A 24,691-nucleotide genomic window follows, 5' to 3' on the forward strand; every position below is an offset into this window, starting at 1 on the left:
ATCGTGTAACTCAGTGATCGCCCAGTCAAAACTATTACACTACTCTCTTTACAACATCTAGAATGGAGCATAGCATTAGGTCTGGCAGAATGCTCAAGTCAAGATCGCATCAGCCGTTGCATTCATGCTTATCAGCCCAATGATGCATCATCTGTTGGACCACCAGCTGACTTAACATCCAGTCCCATCTATACAAGGGTACTAGGCACCCTATATAACCTGTCAGTTCTCACTATAACTCTTCTGATACCCATTCAACACTGTTTGCTGCCTCAACTCCCTCTAGCAGCCCAATGTGTTATGTGATTGAAGCTTTAGTATTGATTTGCTAAGCTCTAATGGTAATTTATGTTTGCATCTGTCCTTGATTCTGCACTATTATGTTACAGGCAATTTGTTCTCCCAGTAGATTCCCTATGCTGCACCGATGAAAGACTCCTCAAAGAGCAGAGCCTTCTCTACAACATTTAATTGTATAACCAATTGAAATAAGTGATCAGTTTCTTGATTTAGTGGTTCTGACACAGGGTTACATATAAATTTGAGTATTTAATGATAACAATAATAATAAGTTTATTTAGTATAGCACCTTTCACAGACATAAAATTCACAAAGTGCTTCACAAGAACAAAAGTTCAAAATAAGACCATAAAACATACAAGCAATAAAAACACAAGGCACTAATTAAAGTTAATATATAAGCAAAAGACAGGCAACAGGGTACTCCAAAAAGATCAGTCTTCAGTTGCTTTTTAAAAGCTTTTACAGAGACTGCAGACCATATATCTAAAGGAAAAGTTCCATATTGTTCGAGCCACTACATTAAAGGCACGATCACCTTTTGTTTTCAGTCGAGAGCGAGGGACAGTCATTAGGCCCTGGTCAGAAGTCCTAAGTAACCTACTGGCGATATAAGGATGGGGGAAGTCACAGATGTACTCAGGTGCCTGTCCATGCAGGGCTCTATATGTGAAAACAAGAACCTTAAAATTAATCCTAAACCTGATGGGAAATCAATGTAAAGAACTTAAAATGGGTGTGATGTGAGTTAACAGCCTCACAGCAGCATTCTGGACCATTTGTAGACAGTTCAGAGATGACTTTCTGAGACAGGTGAAAAGGGAATTGCAATAGTCCAGCCAGGATGATATAAATGCGTGAATAATCATCTCAAGCTCCGGTTGTGATATGACAGACCTAAGTTTTGCAATATTTCTTAGTTGGGAAAAACATGTACTGTTCAATGATTTAATATGCTGATCGAATTGCATAGTCTGATCAAATATAAAACCAAGATTTCTTAAATTAGAACAAACAGCTGTGGAAAGGGACCCAATACTCTGAGCAACCTTGGGAACTATACTGTCTGAGACAATGATAACAACCTCTGTCTTGTCTGTATTAAGCTGTAAAAAGTTGTTAGACGTCCAGTCCAGTAACACACAAGTAATCTGTTTCTATTATTGTTTCTGTAACTTAAGTCCCACCGGAGAACCAAATTTAAAAGTTACACTTCTGGCCAAGTCACATAACATTCACACAAAGGTAATTGTGATATGAATATTATAAGCATTGCCTTTTGTTGTCCCTTGTCAGATGTTTGCAGGTTACACCTCTGTAATTCTAACCTGCAAATCAGGTGTAGACGCTTGCTGAGGGGATTCAACCCAATTCAGTATTCTGTATAAACTTCTCACTTATTCAGAGATCAGTTTTGACTTGAAAGCATGTCTGCAGGTCAGGAAGCCGTCAGTAAAATATTCAACAAGCCAACACATTGTGGAGTTTGTGGTTTTAGCACACTCAAGGGATATTCTCCTCACTTTTATAGTCTGTATTCTGCCTCCTCCTGCCCAGAGATATCTAACAACAAGCACTGAGAGAGTGACATTAATACTGCACGACAGAACAGTCCAGCAGGACCACAAATGTTTGCCTTTTAATCCAGGACTCAGCGGCCTTTGGTCTGGCCATGGCAGACATTGATGGGAATGGGAGAAGAAAACTGTTGCCAAACTTGTCTGGGCTGCTGGGAGCTCCGTTCCGTAATTCATGACCCGAGCCATTTCAAACATTTGCACAACCAGCCCAGCCAGAGAAACACACACCGGTTGTTGTCATGCCAGTGGAAGCAAATGCATCTTCTCACCGCAGCAGGATGTCCTCTTTAAAATGTGGTACGGCCGAGTGAAATAAGGCACAAACAAGATGGAATGTGGCATTTGGTTGCCTCCCCTTTTTACACTCTATCCATTCGGTAGATTTGAGAGGATAACTTCAACCCTCCCCTATTTCTCTTCTCTTCTCTTCTCTTCTCTTCTCTTCTCTTCTCTTCTCTTTCTCTTCTCTTCTCTTCTCTTCTCCTCTCCTCTCCTCTCCTCTCCTCTCCTCTCCTCTCCTCTCCTCTCCTCTGTCCTGGGATGAGCTCCAGTTTGTTGGACGATGGTGTCTGTTGCGGTGGCTGTCAAGGGAAGATAAAGAGTTTTTCCTGGGGCGTGAGGAAAGGGGAGAGCTGTGATGGAGGGCCTCTCTCCTGCAGCTCCGCTGGCTGCATTAGCCCCTTGCTTTATAATTGTGTGAAGGGGGCACTTCCAGTGGCTCCCTCATTACTCACTGGCATGGTCAGTCCCTGGCAGCCAGACACACCTTGTCCTCTAGCTCTCTCTCTCTCTCTCTCTCTCTCCCTGTCTCACTCATTCCAGGATGTCCCTCAGCTCCATCACCCCCTCTCCCTCCCATGGGCAACCCTCCCTATTGTTATTTTGACCCGCACCGCTATTGGCGCATATCACCTTCTCTTTTCACCGAATTTTTTTTGACATTCTCCTTTGTCAGACTAGGACCTATTGTACAGCATTTGCTCTGGCTGATGTCAGCTATGCTTTGGAGTTAATGCTTTAGTGTAGTATAGCCTAAGACTGTATTGGCTAAGGCATGAGACTTAAAGGTGTCAGCCATTTAAGTCTTATGTCTCGAAAGAAGAAGCAGAGACAAAAGATTCGTCCCTTTTTGATTATATTGACAACATATGGGAGACATCAAAAATGCAAAGACAGGCACATTAATACATACTGAATGCATGATGTGATCTTCAACATGGGCTGATTGGTATGGAGTGAGGACAGCCAGCACTGAGTGAGAGGCAATTAGATAACATAATTGAGATGCCTCGAGGGCCAATTTGTTACACATACTTACGTGTGAGTGCCCAATAATTTTACTGCAGCATGCCTCAAATGATATGACGTGAGGTAGTTGAGCATCGTAAGCCTATTATTTTTCATTGACATTATTGTTATTTATTTGGATTTTTGATGTTAAAAATCCAACTGACTTACAGTCAGGTAATGAAAACTTGCAGGACCTCTATATGTGGATGCCTCTGTTAATTTTTTGTGACATGTTTCTTCACACACACACTGACCGTGTACCTCTGTGTCTGCTTATCTGTCTGCAGAGGGAGGTACGTGTGAGGTGATTGCTGCCCACCGATGCTGTAACAAGAATCGTATCGAGGAGCGTTCTCAAACAGTCAAGTGCTCCTGTTTACCGGGGAAAGTGGCTGGGACGACACGCAACAAACCCTCCTGTGTGGATGGTGAGGAAATCTCATGTGTTTTCACATTGTATTGCTGTTATTTATTACAGAGTGCTCTTATGAGGCGAAAAAATGTTCAATGCAGTCTGATAGGTACCTGCTCTACTAGTAATTCCATACTGTTAAAGAAACACTTTGCATTTTTTTGTAAAAATATTTATATCAAATTAACATTAAATAGGACACTGTCATAAAACGAAATTATGATATCACTTAAAGATTGTTAACAAATATAACAAATAGTGAATAAATTGCAATTAATCTGAAGTCAGTTACAGTAAATTAGGATGCAATTTTAAGAATATTGCAAGAAATCTGAGACTATTAAGTGAGAATATGGATTGAAAGCTGACAAGTAAATACCACTGCACACTTCTGCTTGGTTTGTTAAAGCAATACTTTGAACATACATGCATGGGCCAAGGTATTGATTGTTGAATTAAGTATTACATAAGAGATTTCTCTGACTCATTCTGCCACACTGCAGCTACAGCACCAGCATGTCATAGAGAATAACATCACATGTCAGAAACAAAATATGGTTTCCAGGTGGGGTTATCTTTAAGTTAATTATTTCAAAAACACTCATTCATCATCACCAAGACCTAGCATATAAGGCAATACAGCTTTCTCTAATTTCGCTAATAATAAAACTGCATTCAACCATTAAGAAACCAGTAGTGCTGTGCTGCTGGGCATCAAGAGAGATAGAGGATGATCCATTTGGGCTGTTGAACACCTGAGCAGGGAGCATGTTGCAGATCACGTTTCCTAAGGCAGATAAGGCTGATGGAAATGAATAACTAATAAACACAAGTCAGGGAAGCTCCAGGCTAGTGCACCTGATTTACCTCAGCTGAAGAAAACAATCAAGCAGAGACAGCCCCATTGAACAAAAAAAAAAAAGCCGACAGGAAGTCACAAGTCTACTGAGACAGAACTGCAATGCCCCCTTCACTCCATGGAGCTCATTTATTGCTCCTCAGTCTACATCTTTTCACCTCCACCTTCACAAGAGATCAAAATCATCTCTCTGACTGCCCTCTTGCAAAGAAATGACACCAAAATGTCTTCATTATGAGGGATGTTACATGAAGGGCCAGACAGGCCTGCTCAGTGGGTTTCACAGGGTTGGTTAGCCATAGCTGACACTTGAGAAGATCCTAGAATATGAATTAGATATGAGTCAGGGATGACACAAAAGAACTTTCTTCTGGTTTGATGAAAATTTACCTCAAACAGCTGAGTTTTTAGTCCTTGAGACATTTTTTGTTCAAGAAACTGATGTTCTGTTTGCCCTGTGGTTGGAGACATCTCCTGAATGAAACATTTACAGAGTTCTGACCTTGAGCCGCAACTCGACATTCTTTTTTAGCAGACAGTGTCGTATTTATGCAGAGAGGCAGACAACCAGACACTGTCTCCTCAGTAGTACCCAACAGACAAGGGACTTTCACTCAGATTGGCTCTCATGCAAGAACATTTTCATATTATTATCCTTAAAATCCTTAAAATCTTCTCTTGTGATGTTTGCTCATTTGAGTATTCCAAGTCAGATTCAACAAACTCTGTACAAACTTGTAATTAATAGCTGGTTTCATCCTGATGATCATCTGTTCATGACAAGGTGTGTGTTTGTGAGATTTGATCATTTGCATAACTGACACATTTGAAATTGCCAAGACGTTCTGCTCTGTTTGTGGGCAAGTTTAATTCATAAAAATGTTAGGTTGGAAATCAGCAGACAAAAACATAAAAAGTTTCAGCAGTGTCAGTAGTCTTAGTAGAGGACCCTAACAAGCTAAAAATATGAATACAGCTGCCAACAACGTGTCATCAAAGCAGTGTCGCACTGTGACAGAAATAAACAGGGAATGGTTTAACGTGATGTGAGATGCTAAAAAGTCTTGTTAAAACAAAATTAGCAAAGTGAGAGTTTTTTCCCCTGTGGAGAAATATAAATTGTACGACAGGTCAAGACTCATATGTGCCACTTAGGAAATAAATCTGTTCAAACGAGTGGTTTTTGCATGAGGTCTATTTTGTTTTTTTTTATCACTGACTGTGGCCTAGACAGACTTGATAAAATACCTGAAAACCTTAACATTAGACATTTTCTCACCCACAACTAAAAATGATGCCTCAGTTCTTAAGATGAAAACCATGCTGGCTGACTATCATGATAAAACATGAATGTGACTTAAGGCATCAGGCCTTTTTTTCATCCTGTCATTAAGAAATGCAAAGTTGCAAGTTGAAGTTGGACAAAGGTAGACAAATCAAAAAGTACATCACACAGTTTGAGGCATGGAGGTGGAGAAGTAGGAGATGTTGTTAACACTTCATGCCTCTATGCTTCAGGCTCCTGCAGCGAGAGAATCCTTGCTGTTAGGGTATTGATTAACAAGCACTTATATAGGGAGTGGTGATAAAAATGGAAATGACAAGCCACTGAGCAGCACCGCTCCGGTATTGAGTACCATTGCACCACACCACCACAGTTAAAATGACCTGAACTCTTAATAAATGCATTTTCTTTATTTAGGGCCTTCACCTCCCCGCTTGGATAATTTTCACCTGCTTGACAGTGAAAGAGGCTATTTGTTATTTATTTAACACAGAAGCCACCGCAGGATAAGGGCGGAAGGGCAGGCGCAATAATTATGTGATTATTCATAAGAGCTCATTTGTAGTTGGAAGTGTCATGCGTTGCAAATGCATCATTTAATTAAGGGAACTTTTTTGTAAGTGTGGAAATCAATGGACACAGGAGGAGGGTTTTCTGTTCTAGGCTTTTGATTGTCTAGGAAAGCTACACCATAAAGTTGTGCGTGTTTGTCAACTGTGCCCGTGGGCTGCTGTTGCACCGTGTGAGGGATTATAGACTTGTGGAGTCAGTGGTCTGTCCCCTCAGCAGCGCACCAGCCTGGCCCAGATGGAGCTTTCTCCCCAGGTCCTGGCGTTATTAATGGTCCGTCCAGATGAGGAATGATGCCACAGCCCAGCTCATCTCACCACCCCCGGGGGACACCTGCCACCACTGTACCATACACAGGTTATGTACCCACGAAAAATAAATAAATAAATAAATAAAAAAAACAGCCAGTGCTCTGATATAACAAATCAAAAGTATATCTTCAGAGGTCATTTGGTTTGGACACACATATAGAGCCTGGAGGAGTGAACACTCCTTTATCTTTGGCCAAATTTGCAGCCACAGGCAGTCTCCCTGAAGTGCTGTATTATCAGTCATTAGCATCAAACTCCAACATCAAAGCACACTGTGAACATCAGTCCTATTGTTGAATGTTTACTACCTCATGAATACAGGCCACATGGGGTTATTCCAGTTGCTATTGGTAACTGTTTTGGTTGTTATTAATATATGGGGATGTGACGACAGCTTGCGTTGGGAGGCGTCATGCTCAGTAGGGGTCTGCTGTCAGATTATCCCCGTTGTGGGAATTGATTATTAACTTTGACAAGGAGAACTATGTCCCAGTTATGTCAGGGCCAACGAGGCTCTTAGTGAAGAACATCCCTTTTAACAAGTCAAACGCTCATATCTCTCCTGCCTCGCCGGGCCGATCACATGCACCGAGATTAGGCGCTCATCACTGCACCACTGCCTTTATCCCAGTGTATGAGACATGTAAGCCCTCAGCCAAAGTATGGACATAAATACACACATACACAGAAATACACACACACACACACACATGCATTCATTCACTCAACACATGCATGCAGATGCCCTAATACGCACACATGCTACCACTTTGTGTTGTCATGTAGCTGCTGTAGCAGTAAACTCTTTCAACAAGAGATGCACGCAGATGCCCGCTCGCTGCTGATCACTGATGGGGAATGAACCCTTCTGTTTGGCTGCGGGCGCGTATAGCCGAGCATGACAGGTTGTCATGGTACATTTGAGATACATCCTGGGGGGGGAGACACACATGGACGCTACTTGAGGGGAGGGACGAGAAATGCTATGATTCTTCCACATACAGTGCTGGTCATACAGATGCACATTATGAATTACAGTGAATCAGATAATAGAATAAGATGCACAGTAATGTCTTCTCATTACAAGTAGAGCTATGACTGCATTTTCTTGTTGACAAAGCTTGTGCTTGCATGTGTTTTGTGTAAAAAGCATATATCTGATCTACAGGAGTTTATTAATTAATGAACTTTCTTACATGGATAGTAAAGTCCAAAATGATGACACTCAAGAACAGGAAGTGAACATTACACGCTCCTGTTATAAAAGCTCTGCTTCCCACAGCACAGCTATATTGTTCCAGAGCCCCCCCTATGTTGTTGGGAAGACGCAAACCTGCTGCAGATGCTGCCTGAGGGGATGGACAGAAGGAGCACATTATACTGTACAATAGAAAACAATAACTCCTTTCTCCTGCTGACAAACAAACACACAGGGAGACATAGAGAGAGACTAACAAACACTGAAATCCTCCTGGGTCAAAAAAGATGTTTGTGTCTTTCGAGAAGCTGAAGATAATGATCGTGAAGCAGGTTTTCTCCTCCATCTTTGTCACATCCCACTGAGCTCTCACAGCATTGAAGATGTGATTAGACTCTCAACCTTTAACCTGTCAGGAGAGGTTAAAGGAAAGGTCTCCAAACTTTTGTTTTTCTCTGCATGTCTCTCTCTCAATTTTTTTTAAGCAACATATTTCTTTGCTGCTCTCACTACTGAGTATCAAGTTTTCAGTTGTGCTTGAGTGAGAAGCACAGAAACAAGGCGGATCTTTGTCAGTTGCGTGGGAGATACATTTTCTTAAGTCGCTTTTGTACCCGCAAAAAGGAAAGAAAATAATCAGACAATAAAAGCATTCATTGTTCGTCCATTAATAGGCACATACATACTGTACACGCCCACTCACACAAACACATCAAGTCCAGGGGCACAAAGTTACACATGTGCACACACACACACACTCAAAAAGGCTCATAATATCTAATGAGACATTTATTTATAAACTATAAATGTTTTTAGTGTAACTGTATTCATACAAAATACTACAATGCCATATACTGTATATTTTGTTGTGGTTAAACAAAAAAATTGAATTATTCCACATGATGTGTTTGCCCGTTACCTTTAGTATGTTTCATTTTCCCTGATAAACTTTGCTGTTTGTATCTTCGTATCTTTGTGTTTGTTGTATAACTGTGCCTTCCATTTTCATGTGAATGAATCTGAGGTCACGCAAAGTGAGAAATGCTTCTGTGCCACTGTTCATAATTCATTTGAATTTAAAAACCATACTGAAAATAATCAAATGAATACACAGCAATTCCTCTTCAAGTCTGTGGGTGCCAGGGTGTTCATTACAAATTCAGAAATTCACAAAAGCTGTGTGATTAGAAAGCCAAACGATATTTCCTGAATAGCTAATCAAACCTCGGCTCTCTCTTCTCTGAGAGGGGCAAAGATTAATGCAGAATAATGACTCTCTGAAACTGACCTCAGGTTCAGGGGTCTGAGTCTCAGTCCCGCTGTAATTATACACTTGCTTCATTTGCTTCATGCTCCCATGACCCTTCCAATACTTTACAAGAATGCTTGCACTCATGCTTCTGTCTCATTAAGATGGAAATGTTTTTTTAATTCACTGTAATTCTTTCGCTAAAGTGAAAGAGGGATCACTTGATTAATGGATGCTTAGTTGCATGATTAGATGAATGAATGATTGATTGGTTGTTTGTTTGCTTAATAATTAAGTAATCAGGACACCTACAGAGCACTGATGTAAACTGATCAGGTTATGGGCAAGAGACAGAAACCTAAAGAACTTGTACTAGAGATAGATAACCTAAAGTGGTGCTGGATTTTCAGCATTATCCAGTGAGAAACATCGATCCTGCACCCTAAAATTCAAAAATTCAACCTAACAAAATGGCATTAAAAATTTAAAGCTTAATCGCTCTCTGCTCCAGATCTTGACTTAAGGCAACTGATTTACGTGGGTAACCACACACAAAAAAAAGAGACCACAGCTGACAAGACTGGAAAGCCATCGTTATGATTAATTTAAAGTAAGTCCACTAGGCTCTGTGCGGCCGCTTCAAAAACATTAACTATTCATTGAGCCCACGGACACGTTTTCACATTGTGACACAGACAGAAATCAATTCTCTTCCTCATCCGTCAAGGTGTTCAAACATTCTGCTACCTGGCAGGGACGTGTCAGTGAGTTCAATCCATCACATAGGCCGCTCACCAGTGATCTGACAGATGCACTTGTAAAAGGTCCATCGCTTCATGTTTTTCAATCAATTCAAGTCCCACTCAGTTGTTTGTCCATCAAAGCTAAAGACTCCAACCTGCTACATGGTTAAAATCTTGAATCAGTCCTGTTTCCTGATTATTCCAAGCCCACCTGTCATCTTTTGCAGGATACACTGGCAACTTTATGCCAACGTGAGGATTGTGTTAATTGGTGATGGTACTGTAAATCACATTGAAAGCGTTTAGCTTGTAAACAGATAGATCTGAAAATTAATAGTTGGCCCAAAGGAGGATATAGCACAGTTGTCCATGGTAAGCCCCCCCACCCCCACCCCCCACCACCACCACCACCACTCCCTACTGCACTCCCCAGCAGACAGAGCAGGAGTAAAGTTTGCTGATGTTGGAACAAAGGTTATACCCTCTATGCTGACGATTGCACAGGGAGTAGTTAAAGTAAAACGACTGTTAGAGGTCAGTGGTCACCAGAGAGTGATGCATGGATCTCGGCCCGGAGATGGCTCTTCTCCAATGGTCAAGGTCAGAGCCAGATGTCCTGGCCTGGGTACAGCCACGGACATGAAGTGTCTATGTTCACATTAGGCTTGACTCTGTCTGGTTTTTATTCTGATGGCCATCAGACACATCATCAGATATGTCATCAGCAATGTGTTGTCGGGTTTTTCTTAGACGGGTGTGCTGTCTACCACATGTGCCATGTACCACTGACTGAAATAGACATTTAAGGCAAAGATCCAATTTGAGTATGAATATTTATAAAATTTAAGATATATTTCATGATCACTGCTCATTAAAGTTTTACTCTCTTTTTAGTATAGCACAAGATGGGAAGCTGTCAAGATATTAATTAAGATTGTGCAAAAGAGCATCTATTAAGGGATGACTTAAACAGTAAGTTTTTAACAGTAAATCATGATTTGAACACAACCCTGCAGCCCTGCTCTAGTTTACAATTCCTGGATGGTATATTTCTTGGCTTAGGCACTCACTGCAATTTGTCCAGACTCTGGTAATCCATTTTTTATATTATCGGTTGGATATTTTATTTTTAATCGAATGAGTCATAATGTCTACTTAAGCACAGCCTTGTGAATTTACACCCATAATAAAAATGTGCAATTATGGAATTTTATTGATGCCATGAAGAAGATGAACATGTCTTAACGTGGTGATGCATGCTGCCATTGACCATAAATGATATAAACAACACTGCTATCTGCATGTAGAATACACTTTAACATATCTTGATGGTCAAAACAAACCACAGAACCACGTTACCAGTCAAAACAAATTATACAAATCAATGCTCTTTGCTCTTCCAGAATTCAAAAACATTGCGGAGGCACTACATACACTCTGTACTGATCATCATATGGAGAGGAAATAATACAAAATACAATAACAATAATACAATAATAATACAAAAACTTTGAAAAATTATACAGTGATTTTCTCACCTCACCTTGTATAAATTATCTATGCGTCATGAACACATTTCAGGGCACAGAGTTGAGGTGAATTCAGTTCCGTGAAGTACAGTAAATATCATTCAATTTTTATACAAAGCAGCTCTCATGTTTCAGCTACTAGTGCCAGGCAGCGTTTTAATCTCCTGCCTCGTTTTTGTTTCCTTCTTTCTCTGTTCCCTGCTTTCACTCTTGTTCCATTTGAAGGAATTGATTTTTTCTTTGCAGGTATTACTTTACCATTTTCGATTTCAAGTGGATTCTGCATTCACATCGTTGAATAGAAATCTTCCTCGGTTGGTGGTCTAATGAAAAACAACTTATGCGTTCCCTCTCATTCTCTGCAGCAAGAAGAAGGGTCTAAACAGAGTGGCAGCGTCGCAGCACGTCATCATCACTCGATAGAACTGATTAAACATGTCTTCTCAAGCCTAGTCATAATTTGCTACTTAACAAGGACTCCCTGCATAGTTTTGGTGTTTTACCACACTTAAACAGCTGAATATAAACATGATTACTGATATGAAATGTATATGTGTCCCATGGATGAAGATAGAGGGGGAAAAAGCAAAAAAGAGGGAGCACAGTCGATGATGGACCAACATGTGGTAATTAGTGGAAAAGGTAAACAGCCATGGGGAAAGCCAAAGGTTGGGTTCACAGCTGGTTAGTGGATGCTCTCATTCTGGCGTTCAGTATCCCCCAGGGCTCATGGAGGGAAAAGCAAAGGAGGAAGTCAGGATCTGCAGCAAGTTCACTGAACAGCAGTGGGGTGTAACTCTGTGTCCAGTCTTTTGCTGTTATGTATTTGTGTGTGTGAGTGGGTTCACTCAGAACCGTAGCACACTGTGTGCAGCAAAGGACTGCAGTTTAACCATCTTCTTCCATCACTTGGAGACGGCATGTTGCTCATACTCACAATTGATTGGTGGTTGGCCTGTAACCTTGGCAACACAAGCTGGAGGGAAAAAAATATTTTCCAAAAGGTTAAAAAAAAAAAAAGGAGTTTGGAAAAATAATGATACTGGTTTAACTAATTGCACCCATCCATTCATTTGATCTTCACATCCTTATGGCTACATGATTAAAGGAAAAATAGTCTTTAGAGATTTAAACACCAATTTTTAAAAAAACATTGCCATACGTGCTGAAAAAATTCTGGGGGGGGGAAGATGATTTAAAGTCTGAAAAATGGTTTTGAACACTTCACGTTTGCTGTCAGATACAGAGGAGTGTTGAAAAACAAAAAGTTTTTTCAAGCATCATGGTTAATAAATGAATCACAACTTGACTTTGAAAGAATGCTAAAGATTTGTGTGCCAGGATTTAATTCAAAGAGAATGACTTCTGGATATCAAAAGAAAAAAAACTATTTAAATGCATTGTTAAAACAGTGATTTTTAGCTCACTAGATATAAATACTGCTACAGATTATATATATATACTATATGTATATTTTTTTTTTCTTTTGTTTTTTTTCTTTTGTTTTACATCAAATTTAGTTAGAAACTGTATAGATGTGAAAGAAAAGGGAAGCACCAAGGGACAATTCACATATCATGAAAGGTGCAGGGTTTTTTGTATCATTGAATACTTAAAACATATTTTCAGAACATAGACACACAGACACCCAGAGACACAAATAGAAAGAGAGGGAAGGCAAAAGAGAGAGATCTTGATGAGAAGATGAGAACATATTTGTTTTTGTCAGATAGCTGGAGGAAGAATTCAGTGGTTGTTAATGAGAGGCAATTAGTTTTGATTAAAAATGAGATTGCTCCCCTACATGCAATGTAGCTATATCAAAACAAAACAATGATTAATTTCTGTTGGTATAAGACATTATTGTCAACAGCAAAGTACCCATGCAGCAACGATACAATAGCTCTGAGGCTGAAGAGGAGGAAAAACATTCATTTAGAGACATGGCTGGGTGTTCCTCTGGAGATGCTCATAATATAGTGTGTGGGTTCTTGTGTATGTGTGCCCGTGTATAATATGTACTCAAAATATGTTTGCGTGGGAGGTTTCAACATGTGTTCAACTTTTTGTAATGATTCCGCCTAATGTGGTTGCTCCTTATGTTTTAATTGTGCTTAATTATTATTTATGCTACATTTTAATGCTTATTTTGCTCTTACATTAGTTTTTTCTACTTAATTTGCTTATTTAATTTACATTTTTCTTCTCCCACTCCCAGTGTTATCAGTATTTGTATCTGTACATTATGATGTAAACATACACACATGAATGTGCCCGTACAGGTGTGTCTGTGTTTAATAAACTAACCTGCTTTGTTACATATCTATGCTCACCTTCCCCAGCGTCCATTGTAATTGGAAAGTGGTGGTGTGAGATGGAGCCGTGTCTGGAGGGAGAAGAGTGTAAGACTCTGCCTGACAACTCCGGATGGATGTGCTCCTCTGGGAACAAAATCAAGACCACAAGGGTGAGACCTCACTCGCACACGCAGAGCACACATGCATCCAGTACATGCACAGACCTGTACTCACAATGCACAGTTGCACACAAGCATATACAATATATGCATATGCCTGTACTGTGTGTGTACATATTGCACATGCAATGCACAATGTATGCACACATACCCACGCGTGCACACGAGACCACTCACACCATTTTCACACAGTATATCCCCAAAGAAGACAGATTTCACTTACTGTTCAACCTTTCTTCTTAAGCTTGAAATGAAGACATCACTAGAAATAACAAGAAGCTGTGTTTGAATACTTGGATTAAATGCTTCAACAGAGCTTTTTGCCAACTGCCTGCTTCATTTTTCATTAATCTTCTGTCATTTAACAATCAAATATGTACAGTATGAGGATACGCACAAATCACACTGTAGACAGAATACTCAGAAACCACAGCACATCAGTGCCCTTTGTATAACAAGGTGGATTCTATTTGGTGTAAGCAACCTAAGAGCCCATAGTAGAAGAAACAAACATAAAGCAGGCAGTAAACAAACAGGTGGGCTCTGCCTCAGGCCACAGTCTTTTCAGAGATAAAATTAACGACCACTCTGCTTCTCCACTGCCTTTCGGCTCTGTAAACTGACTCTGAATGCAGCATGCAAAAATAACGAAGGGAGTTAAGTCCTCAAAGCCAGCAGTCCAGCACTCTGTGACAGGTTGATCACCCGATTTGTATTCATTTAATTGACTCGCCCCCCCACCTGCTCGCGATCGGCAAACCCCCCGTCTTCTCTTATTGCTTGGTGACAATGACTTTGAATAGAAGCAGAGACTAATGTGACGGTAGGGAAAGAGGGACCAGCCAGTGAAGGTTAGACCACACGGGGCTTCCCAAGGTTGTTCTGCAGATTTATACGCCAGCAGACAGACATAAAGCTTTCACTGGGCCACCACAGGCCTAAACTTTTCTGAAAGAAGTTGATTGAATGGGGTCTTGCCAGCCTGTCAAGGTAAGGTGCAGTACTTGGTTCGCTCTAAAGAATGCATCTCTATTCTCAATTCAGTCCTTTGCACAATTTGAAAAAAGTAAACTTGAAATGATCATTGTGGTGATATAACTTAGTACAAAATATTTTCTTTATTGTTTTAAGATACATCAGTCAAGATTGTACTTTTCTGCACACTAATGGGGAAAATAGCTTTAATACATATCCATGAATAAAATGGCATTTGTCTAATTTTTATCGAAATCTTAAGAGAAGAGGGCCAAAAGGTCAGGCCTGAAGCTGCTTTTCTACCCAATACACACGTGTCCTTTTCTCTTGACCCTCTCTTTGCAGAACACCCAGCCATACTCCCCTTTTTAGCTTCTGGAAGCAAAATGCAGAGGATGCGTCAACAGAAATTGAGCTGCATTCTTGCTTCTGTAAAGGTTAGTTCTCAAGCTGTTCTATGTTTTTGTTTTTCCGGTCTCTCTCACATCACTGTGTGCACTTGAGTGTCGGGCGGCAGAAGTGGAACCAACTCATGTTCAATGACTTCTCATTAACCCAAATACTCAGTGCAAAATAATCAAGTGTGTGTTTACATGCTGTGCATGATTAGGCAGGCGTGACACAAATACTGAACGCACCGCCACCCACTGTAAATATTTATCACAGAGCACAGGCAGTGCAAGCATAAATAAAAACTATGTTGCTGCGTTTTTGATGTAAATGGTAGAACATGTATCACTGAAATATATCAGTCAGCATATAGATGTGTCAACACACATATACTGTAGCTGAAAATTTGTGGAATACTGTAGAAACACACACACAGAGCCAGGTCCACCCCTTAGTACAACCCTGCTGTCTGTGATCAGTGTGTAATGGCAGGATCAGTCCCTCTTCCTTTCATTGCCTCCTTTGTTCCGTGTCCTGTTTTTGCTATCGGCCACTGTGTGGGTTTGATTACAGTGCCTTGCACTGGTCTGCCAATCCCATTAGGCACTAATCTGTGACATGCTACTTGCTACTCTCTGTGTGTGCTCCTAGTTGTGAATGCACGCACATGTTTGATGTGTTTGATATGTTTGTGTCTGTGCATATACACTCACATGTGCGCGCGAGACCCCCGGGCAGGCCTCTTCCCTTTAGTTGTGTGGCTTCTTATCAGAGGCCACTTGATATCCTGATCCCCCTCTGAGGGTCTTGTTGAAGCAGCTATCAGCACACAGCATAGCCCACAGGCTACATGAAAGGCCTTTTATCCTGCACTCTGCTCTCTTTTTTTAATCAACTTTCCTCATTCACCTGCGTCTCAGGCCAAATTGCCTCATTTGTATTTGTTCCGTCACAAGCCAGCAAGCCCACAACACAGCATTGTTTTTTGGGGGTATTTGAATCCTCAGCCATTTTATTTCACCTGCAGGTTTTCATTTTGCTCTGAAAAGTGAGGCACAATGCGGCAGGCACGCACACATGTTCTCTTGCACACAGACTTCATCATCATATTTCATAAAAATTGGCATGGAAAGTAAGAAGCCAAGCTAAGCCAGTGCCTGACACCCATGTTTCTTCTTTTCTTTCTTTATGTCTTTCAGAGAGAGAGCCCTTCATTGCCTGTTCTATAGCAGCAGACAAGGCAGGCCCTTTTGTTTGTGGAAGTCACAGTGAGAGCGAGGCTGGGGAGCACCTTCCAAAATACTCGCCCACCATAGATCTGCATTACCCGCTCCACTGGCTAAATAGATCAATCCATTTCTGCTCCCTCCAAACAATTATACACCTTAAGAGAGACAGGCAGAATGAGAGAGGCTGTAATGAAAACATCTTCTCTCCTTCTTCTTCTCCTCCCCTGCTTTTGATGATAGTGAAAAGAATTATTTTCATTCGATAACCTGTGCTAGATAAAATATGAATGTCATCAGTATCAAGGCAGGAATGTCATACATACAGTACATAATACAACCCTCATCAGACATTCAGTTAATTTAATGACTTTTTCAGTAATTTCACACCGCAACATAACCACTTATTCATGTACAGTATTTGTTTTAACTATATAAGGACACTACAGTTCCACTATGGAGTAAGTAAACATTCATGAGTGCCAAGCATTGGACTCAAGTCAATCAGTTTTTTTACACCACCATCTTTCACACTTTACAGGGTGTTTCCCCTTCAACTAGTCCAACATGATTTACTTGCTGTTCAGAGAGCCACATGTCCCTTATTAAAAGAAGCGGAGGGCACTTTTTCAAGCAAAATAACACACTGTGACAGGATGTAGCCCATCTGTGAGACAGTTTCAGAGCAAAAGTGACCTGCCAGCAGATGCATCACCATCTAATTTGTCAAAACGGGAGACCACACACTCTGCGGTTGATCAAAATGAACTTCAAGCGGCCATGCCACATACAGTTCAACTTCACCGAGAAATCATCTGTTCCACCTCTGTGCTTGACAACACTTCTCCTCCTCCTTCTCTCTTGTATGATGTCATCATGAAGACAAACATAAAACCATACACAAATGGTAAACAGTATGTCTTTTGAGATAAATAATAAAAGACTTTTCTAAAAAAAAAACAAAAAAAAAACAAGTAAGGTTATAAGCTGGCAGAAGCGGGCGATGCTGCCAAGACTGCCCAGGTTGTCATCCTCATGACATTTTTATACAGGTTTAGGATGGAGGAGTTCATTCCAAGTGCTACTGATTAATTTATACTCGTTTTCTTTGCTTTTTCCATTGTCAATGTCACATTAAATGGATCTTGATGTATTTTGTTGTCTTGAGTCTTCTGTTTTTAGAAGGTGCTCTTTAGTGCTGTTTGAAGAGGTTTCTCAGCTGGCATGATTGATTTGTTCAGCACTAAACGAGAAAGGGGGAAAGGCTAGGCTGTGTTTGCACTAAATTCTTTTTCTAAGGCAATTGTCCTTGGCTCCTTTTACTAACTGAAGTCTGAGTAAATTGCAATTTAATGTGGCCAGCAAATTAGAATGCAGACGGCTTAGTTGCCAGCAAAGATGGGATAGGCAGGAAATCCTTCAGCAATCCGCTGGTACCTGCTGCACTGTTCATTTGAAGAGACAGAGGACAAAAAAGAACAGAGGACACTTTCAGTCACACACACATTCACATACATATGGGTTGAAATGACAGCATTTGCATACGACACCTCTTCTCCTGCTAACAAACCTCTGGTGGATTGTATCTGAGACAGAAAGAGAGCAGTTAATATGTAACCTGTTAGTGCTCTTGTTCTGGCAGAGGTCATTCTCTACTCCGACGTTTTGATACGTCATTGGAGATGATACAGATGCAAATGCTGGACAGATGAGCCTAGAGGATTACTTTGTTTAAGGATCATGGGAAAAAAGGAGGCCACATTGTAAAGAGACAGACACTGTGACAAGACCTGGAGGAGGGATCAACATGTTAACTCTGAAGCTGTGCAGCTATTTACAGCACACAGAGGAACAGCTGCTGTGCGACTGCTTAAATAGGCATGATGCAAGGGAGAATACGTCAGTACTGCTAAGTGTTTCCTCAGTATGGGGCTCTGAGACAGTTCACATGACATCCGTCTTAGCATGTCATTTGGTCTTAAGAGAACAATTTTCTAAAAACAAAACAGTCTGCAAATGAGGTAAATGAATTCTAGCTGTTTCCACTGATGCTTTCCTTCTTTCAGAAATTTTGTAGCAGCAGTATACTCAAACAAGACAGAACTAGAAGGTTCTCAGTACATTTCCCTACAAAGGTTGTGTAATCATGTAAATGTATTTGAGTAAGAAGATGTGTTTAGAAATGATTTGTCTGCATCTGGAATTGCATCAAACTATTAATTTTAATAGACAATTATAGGCCATGTGTTCCAGATTTTATTTGTGATAATAGTAAAGTTGGTAAAAAATAGTAATTCTGGATCTGCACCTGGACCCAGGTCTCAACCAAAACAAAATGTTCCTGGACCTATAGCCTAACTTTGCACCTTCACAAAGACACTAAGTTCCAGTTTCTCAGACAGAGATTAAGACTAGTCCTTGACTAAAGAAAAAAATCAGTGAAAATGTCTTCTGAGAAACACTATAGTCTTGGACTAGACTTAATACCTGTGTGGGAAATCAGCCCTAAATGTTTTAATAGGTTTTTGAGATACAAACCAAAGATCCTGCTAACTAACAAACAAGTGATTCAAATGATGATGAATTATTCTAGAAAATTCTTCAAACAAGTTGATTTGTATTGAAAACTGGTGAAACAATCTCACCCAGTTGGTTCAATTAGACTCCAAAATCAACTAAATTACTTCCTAAAATTGAGAATTTTTTCTGTTTTCTGTGAAATTAAACGCAGTCAACCAATAAAACTACTGAAATCCATTATGTTTTCAGACATAGTCAATGTTGACGCTAAATTAAACCTAAATTGCAATGCCTTAGAGTCTCCTGCTCTTCTAATTGTTCTCTGAAGTATAATCTCAAAATAACACACATCATGGTAGGTGAATGCAGTTGCACCCCAATCTACACACACAAAATCATTTGGCTCTCATATAGCATGTCAAGCATGTTGGAGCTCTATAGGAATATTAGGCATTCATTAATATAAAACCTTGTTTGGACACCATCCCTATATAGTAAACATTTAATGTCTGGAGGAAACATTAAAGCATGAATTTAATTCTCACTTTGGTCAATTAATCTGTCTCAAAACTGTAAGTTCTTTTCAAAGCATTGACCTCTGTTTGCTGTACTCTAAGAAATCAACAACGACTTCCTAGAATAAATGAAGACATTAATTAATAGCTGAACATCTTAAGCATAATTACATTATTATACAAATGTTATTAAGCATAATATGATAAACAAAAAGAATAATAAGGGCTTTAAATGATAATAGAAACAAAATAATAAAAAAATTGTTTAGAAATAGTGGCTTGAAGTGTGTGACTCAAGGATAATGTATTGCACCGGGGAATGTTAAGGGAAAGCTAACTCAACTTCTCTAAAGAAATTATCTACTTATTTTGAACATTATTCAACATCAACCCTTGATCACAAAGCCATGTTATGCCTTACTGTTGACAAGTTTCACTGTAGTTGGTGATGTCTCAGCAGGTCCAGGTTTGTGTTGGTTGAGCTGTAGTTAGCCTCAGTGTTCCAGCCGTGTTATAGGTGAGTCTTTGTTGATGCAGCGGTGTTGAACCACTGGTGAAGAGGGGTTAAGCCTCGTCTCTGGCTGTGCTGTGAAAGAGTATTTCTGTTGGCTTAAATCCCAGTTGGCCGTACTGCTGTCAGCAAGCAGGCCGAGATCCAGTTTAAGCATCACTGTGTTCTTCAAAGCGACGTTTCAGTTTGAGTGAAGATCCAGGTTTTCACTGGCTTCTTGTAATCTTAGTTTAATGTCGAATAAAGTTTAATTTGACTACACTCAAATCTTTATTCAGTAGCGGATAAACTCCATGTGAGTTGACGTGACTTCAAAAGCAAATACTATTTGTGGAAATAGGAAACTTAATGTTATAAATAAACAAACAAACTGAGCATGTTTCAATAAAAGATTAAAATAAACGCATACTTGGCCAAAAAACAAAGAGATGTCTTAATAGAAGACTTTTGTCTTGGCTCATGAGTTTCTGGAGGGAGCTCAGAGGGAGATTCCTCTGAGGTTGTTTTTATAAGTTTAAACAAGACAGGCAGAGTTTTGGGTGTGTTTTGAATGTTTTCACGCCAAATTGTTGATGAATATATTTTTTTTGTTGTTGTTTTGATGATTTTTAAGGTGTGGCTGACTTTGACTTGAGATTATTTTTCTTTACTTCAGAGTCACTATCTCTGAATACTTCAGGTCAAATTGTAACCAACATATTGTGAAATCATTCAGAATTCAATCCTTCCTATCAACATAACAAACATTAACATTCATATTAACGCTTCTCATGATGTTTAGACACTCAGCCTTCATTGATCTAACCTTCTCAAACCATCTATTCATCTAGTGCTGAACTAGAAGTTTAAAGCAGCAATTATGTGACCAGATTAAACTTTCAGAAACAGAATAAACTCAACATAACTCTTACTCCATAATATAAGAACATTCAACATTACTATTATTTCATAATTAGAAAACGTTCAACCTGAAATTCCTCACACATCACATCTCTAATATTTCTATTACTTCAGAAAACATCATTTATACAACAACTTTCTAATTTATGTAATAAAATTAAAAAAAAATATTTCCTCAATATATTATCAAAGTTATACTATTATTTATGAATTTTTATGACAAACAACATGACAATACATGACAGTACATAAGGATTAGATATTAAATTCATACAAATTTAGATTTGGCTCAGATTTGTAGAGAGACTCCATGAATGTCCTCCAGGAATATGACTTAGAGTTTATGACTCTTGTCTAGGGAGATAAAGAGAGGAATTTTCTGTCCATGAGTGTTGAGTTATCAGTCCTTTATTCTGGTTCAAATGACCCCAAAGGTCGTTTATACTTTTAAGTTAGTTATATCCCATGAAATTAAGGAAAAGGCCACAATGTGTTTCACAGCTCTGAGACTCTGTGTGCTACAGCTCACAGAGTCCCAAGCAGCAACCTCGACAATCAAATCCACACACCTGGCTACCACCTGCCAAGCCTGCTGGAAATGTCATGGCTTTATTTCTTTGTTGAACAGGATTATGGGATTTCTAATTGGCCCCACGGTGTGCAGGGAGCTCCAGATTTCTTCGTTGTAAAATCTGAAAGTAAAATAACGGGCAAATATAAGGTAAAGAAATGTTCTGACAAACATTTACACGCTTTTGCTGCATAGACATAGGTCATAGGAGGGCAAGGAACTCGACTACTTTAACTGTTGTAGACATTGTGTACACAGAGTTTTTATTGAGCTTCAGGTTAAGCAGGATGCTGAAAAGCAGGACATTCAATAGCAGTCTCAAGGTTGCACAATGTACCATTGAAATGTGTCCAGGTCTGCAACTTAGGCTGAATAAGAGTCCCTGAACCAGAGTCACGGACAGACAGCTCAGACTCCACAGTGGGGGCCCCGATTCCATTTAGCAAAGACAAAGTCATTTTATTGGGTTGGAGGAAATTCTCAGCTGTGATTGCTGTGATTGCTGTCTTGCCATGAAAGTGCAAATAAGGGGGGGCAGGCAAACTGGAGATTGGGGAGATGGAGGTAAAACAGTCTGAGATAAAATCAAAAATATGACTAATTTTGTTAAGCAGACATACACAGCATGAAAACGCACCAGGGATTTTTGTACAAAGGCTTTTCCGGATATATCTCAGTATACCTATAAATGCCAAACACACCTCCATTTCCAGTGTTGTTTCCACTTGTATAAGCTGTCTGTTTTTAGTAGCAGCAGGAACCAGGTGGTGAGACGGGGCTGTATAAAGCCTCCACAGTTCAAAAGACTCCCCTTGTTTTTGAAACACGCGAACGGAGCAATTCCTCAGGGTCTAATCCTCGCACACTTGTTTGTCTTTGTTCTATCTAAGTGCATGTGTGTTTTCTCTTCTCTCCTCTTCCTCCTCTGTGTTGCAGATTCATCCCAGGACCTAACAGAGAGCTCCCATTGCAGGGCTGCGTGCCAGGCTCTTCCCCTCATCTACTGTACTCTTTCTCTTCCCTCCGAACGGACTAAAACTATTACATCCACGGCTACTGACTGGATTACCTGGGACCACAGAAAGGATATCCACCCAGATAAAACAGCTTTGCTTGCGTGGTGCCAAGGATTTGAAACCAGACTAATCCCCTGTTTGATCAATGAGCCCCATGTTGGTGACTCTCCTCTTCTACACAGCTGTGGCCAGTTTCCGACCTACTCTCTCTTGGTTTTCCCCATTCTGTCTCCCCCTCGAAAACTCAAACAGCTTAGCAGGGGTTATTTAGAGTTTGTTAAAACATTATTCGAAGATATTCGCCCCCGCCTGCCAAAAAAAGTAAACCGGTTGAGGAGCTTACATGGAACTGAACATGGGATCCACAGAACTGAGGGCACGAGCGAGGGAAATTACCTTGACATCCTTTTATTTCTGTGTGGAACGCATTTGTATTTGACTCGCTAAGCCAGCAGGACAGCGTTGCAGTGACTATATGGAGGAGATTTGACTGAAAAACACTGGATTTTTAGTGACAGCGACCACTAGCAGCCCAGAATGAGTTAACGAAGAATCTTTGAGAGGCTTTAGGGTCTGCCCTCATGGCCTCACCTTCATCCTCCATCATGGACATTTGAATTTGACTTTTATTCGTGGGCATGCCCAATGTAAATTCATGAGCACTTCTTTTTCTTTGTATGTAAGATAATTTGTGTATATATACATATATAAATACATTACATACTATAAGACGACAGATCCAAGAAGCTGAAAAGTATATTTAAGACTCTATTAAGAGCTTGAGCCCCACGGTGGAATATTGTTTAGCCCCTTATGCAGAGGCTGTTGCCCCAATATGGTGTGTATAGGACTGCTTTACAGTGTATGCTTGCATTGGAAAAAGCCACAACAGAGTCATAAAAATAAGTATTGGTCACTTTCGTCATTCAGCAATGTCGCTGGTTAAGCCAGAAAATGCTTGTAGTTTCTGTAAAGATGAGGAAAACACTGTATAGAACTGCCTCACAAAAGAAAGCAGCACTAACAACAACCCCTGGGCTTTCCACTCAGATAAAGGAGGGATTTAGACCAAACTGCAGAAAAACTCGGACCATAATCGCACAGTTAGTGTCTATTTCTGCTGCGAAGAGTGGTCATGGACAACTGCTTGACTGTGTTTGTTATCTAGATCTCCCTCTCACACGCCAGAGAGACAATATTCAGATGATTTACTCAAAATGACAGTGAGGAAGTATTAGTCACAATGGAGAAGCATACAGTTATTCCCCAGTAGATATAAGTACATTACAGGACAGCCTTATGAGAAATAAAAATGGTTTTCTATACTGATATGCTGTCCCATTCCTTCATATGGTAACTGATATTTTGAAAAATGTTCTTCTTATGACTATTTGATATGTTGTAATATGTGGGTGGAAGATCTTGTCAGAGTTTCATTTATATGATATGTTAACATTGTGAACAGAGTTTTTGCTTGAGTAAACAAGCAATCAACAACGGCACAAGGCAAGTATGAAAATGACTTACGGGCGGACAAACACACACATGCAGTAAACACACAAACAAATCTGTGATGCTTCATTTATACTATTCCCTTGGTGACAGAGAGGATTTATCAGAACAGCACATTCAATTCATTCATGCAATTAGAATAAAGATTTCCAATATCGTGCCAGCCCAAATTCCACATGATTTTCAATATCAACCTCCTCTCTCGGCTGATATGAGATTCGTTTATCCTCCCAATGGATGCACTCGTGTACATTCATCATTTAGGAATTTGGCTAGTTTCATGTAGCCCGGTGCCTCGCTGAGCAGTCACAGAAGGTATGAAAAAGACAGACACATCAATCTCCCAGTGGTCTTGCCAGAATCATGAAGGAATATGCAAAGGGAAAGAGCATGTTTTTTCTTCCTCAATGAGCTGTTCCCGTCTTTGTTTTCTCACATCTAATAGGATTCACTGTCCTGCAGTCTTATTGAGGCTGTGCGAAAGAAAATGAGTGGGGAAATGACTTTGTGTATATGTGTGTGAGTTTGTCTCTGGGTGCAGTTTTGTTGCTGCAAAATGAATACATGCCAGTGTATGTGCACATTTGTCTGTTTTACCACACGTCTGTGTGTATTTTTAGAGAGGTTACTCGAAGTCTGTGAGACAGGCGTCCTGCAACGACGTACTGTGAAGATTATCCTCAAATTCAGTGCTTGTGTAGAAAATCAAGGGATTTCTCCCTCCCTACTTATACGAGTTCTAAGTGGATTTTT

General features: G+C 40.1%; 1 protein-coding gene across 3 annotated transcripts in view; it reads left to right on the top strand.

Annotated features, from left to right (window-relative positions):
* LOC137181928 (chemokine-like protein TAFA-1) overlaps nt 1-23,751 on the top strand; it is a 113,575-nt gene extending 89,824 nt beyond the window's left edge. Inside the window, exons 3-6 of one of the 3 annotated variants that reach the window (XR_010928208.1) lie at nt 3,458-3,598; nt 13,669-13,793; nt 15,123-15,214; nt 22,347-23,751. Coding sequence is in view for 1 of the 3 variants with exons in the window: in XM_067588055.1 (XP_067444156.1) it covers nt 3,458-3,598; nt 13,669-13,793; nt 22,347-22,364 (284 nt within the window). In the remaining 2 variants the exon portion in view is untranslated. Of the gene's footprint in view, nt 1-3,457; nt 3,599-13,668; nt 13,794-15,122; nt 15,215-16,366; nt 17,597-22,346 lie in introns of those variants that run through there. The other 2 variants (XR_010928209.1, XM_067588055.1) reach the window with 2 other exon arrangements.
* The last annotated feature ends 940 nt before the right edge of the window (nt 23,752-24,691 follow it).

The sequence above is a fragment of the Thunnus thynnus genome, chromosome 4 (assembly GCF_963924715.1).
Source record: "Thunnus thynnus chromosome 4, fThuThy2.1, whole genome shotgun sequence".
Classification (NCBI taxonomy): domain Eukaryota; kingdom Metazoa; phylum Chordata; class Actinopteri; order Scombriformes; family Scombridae; genus Thunnus; species Thunnus thynnus.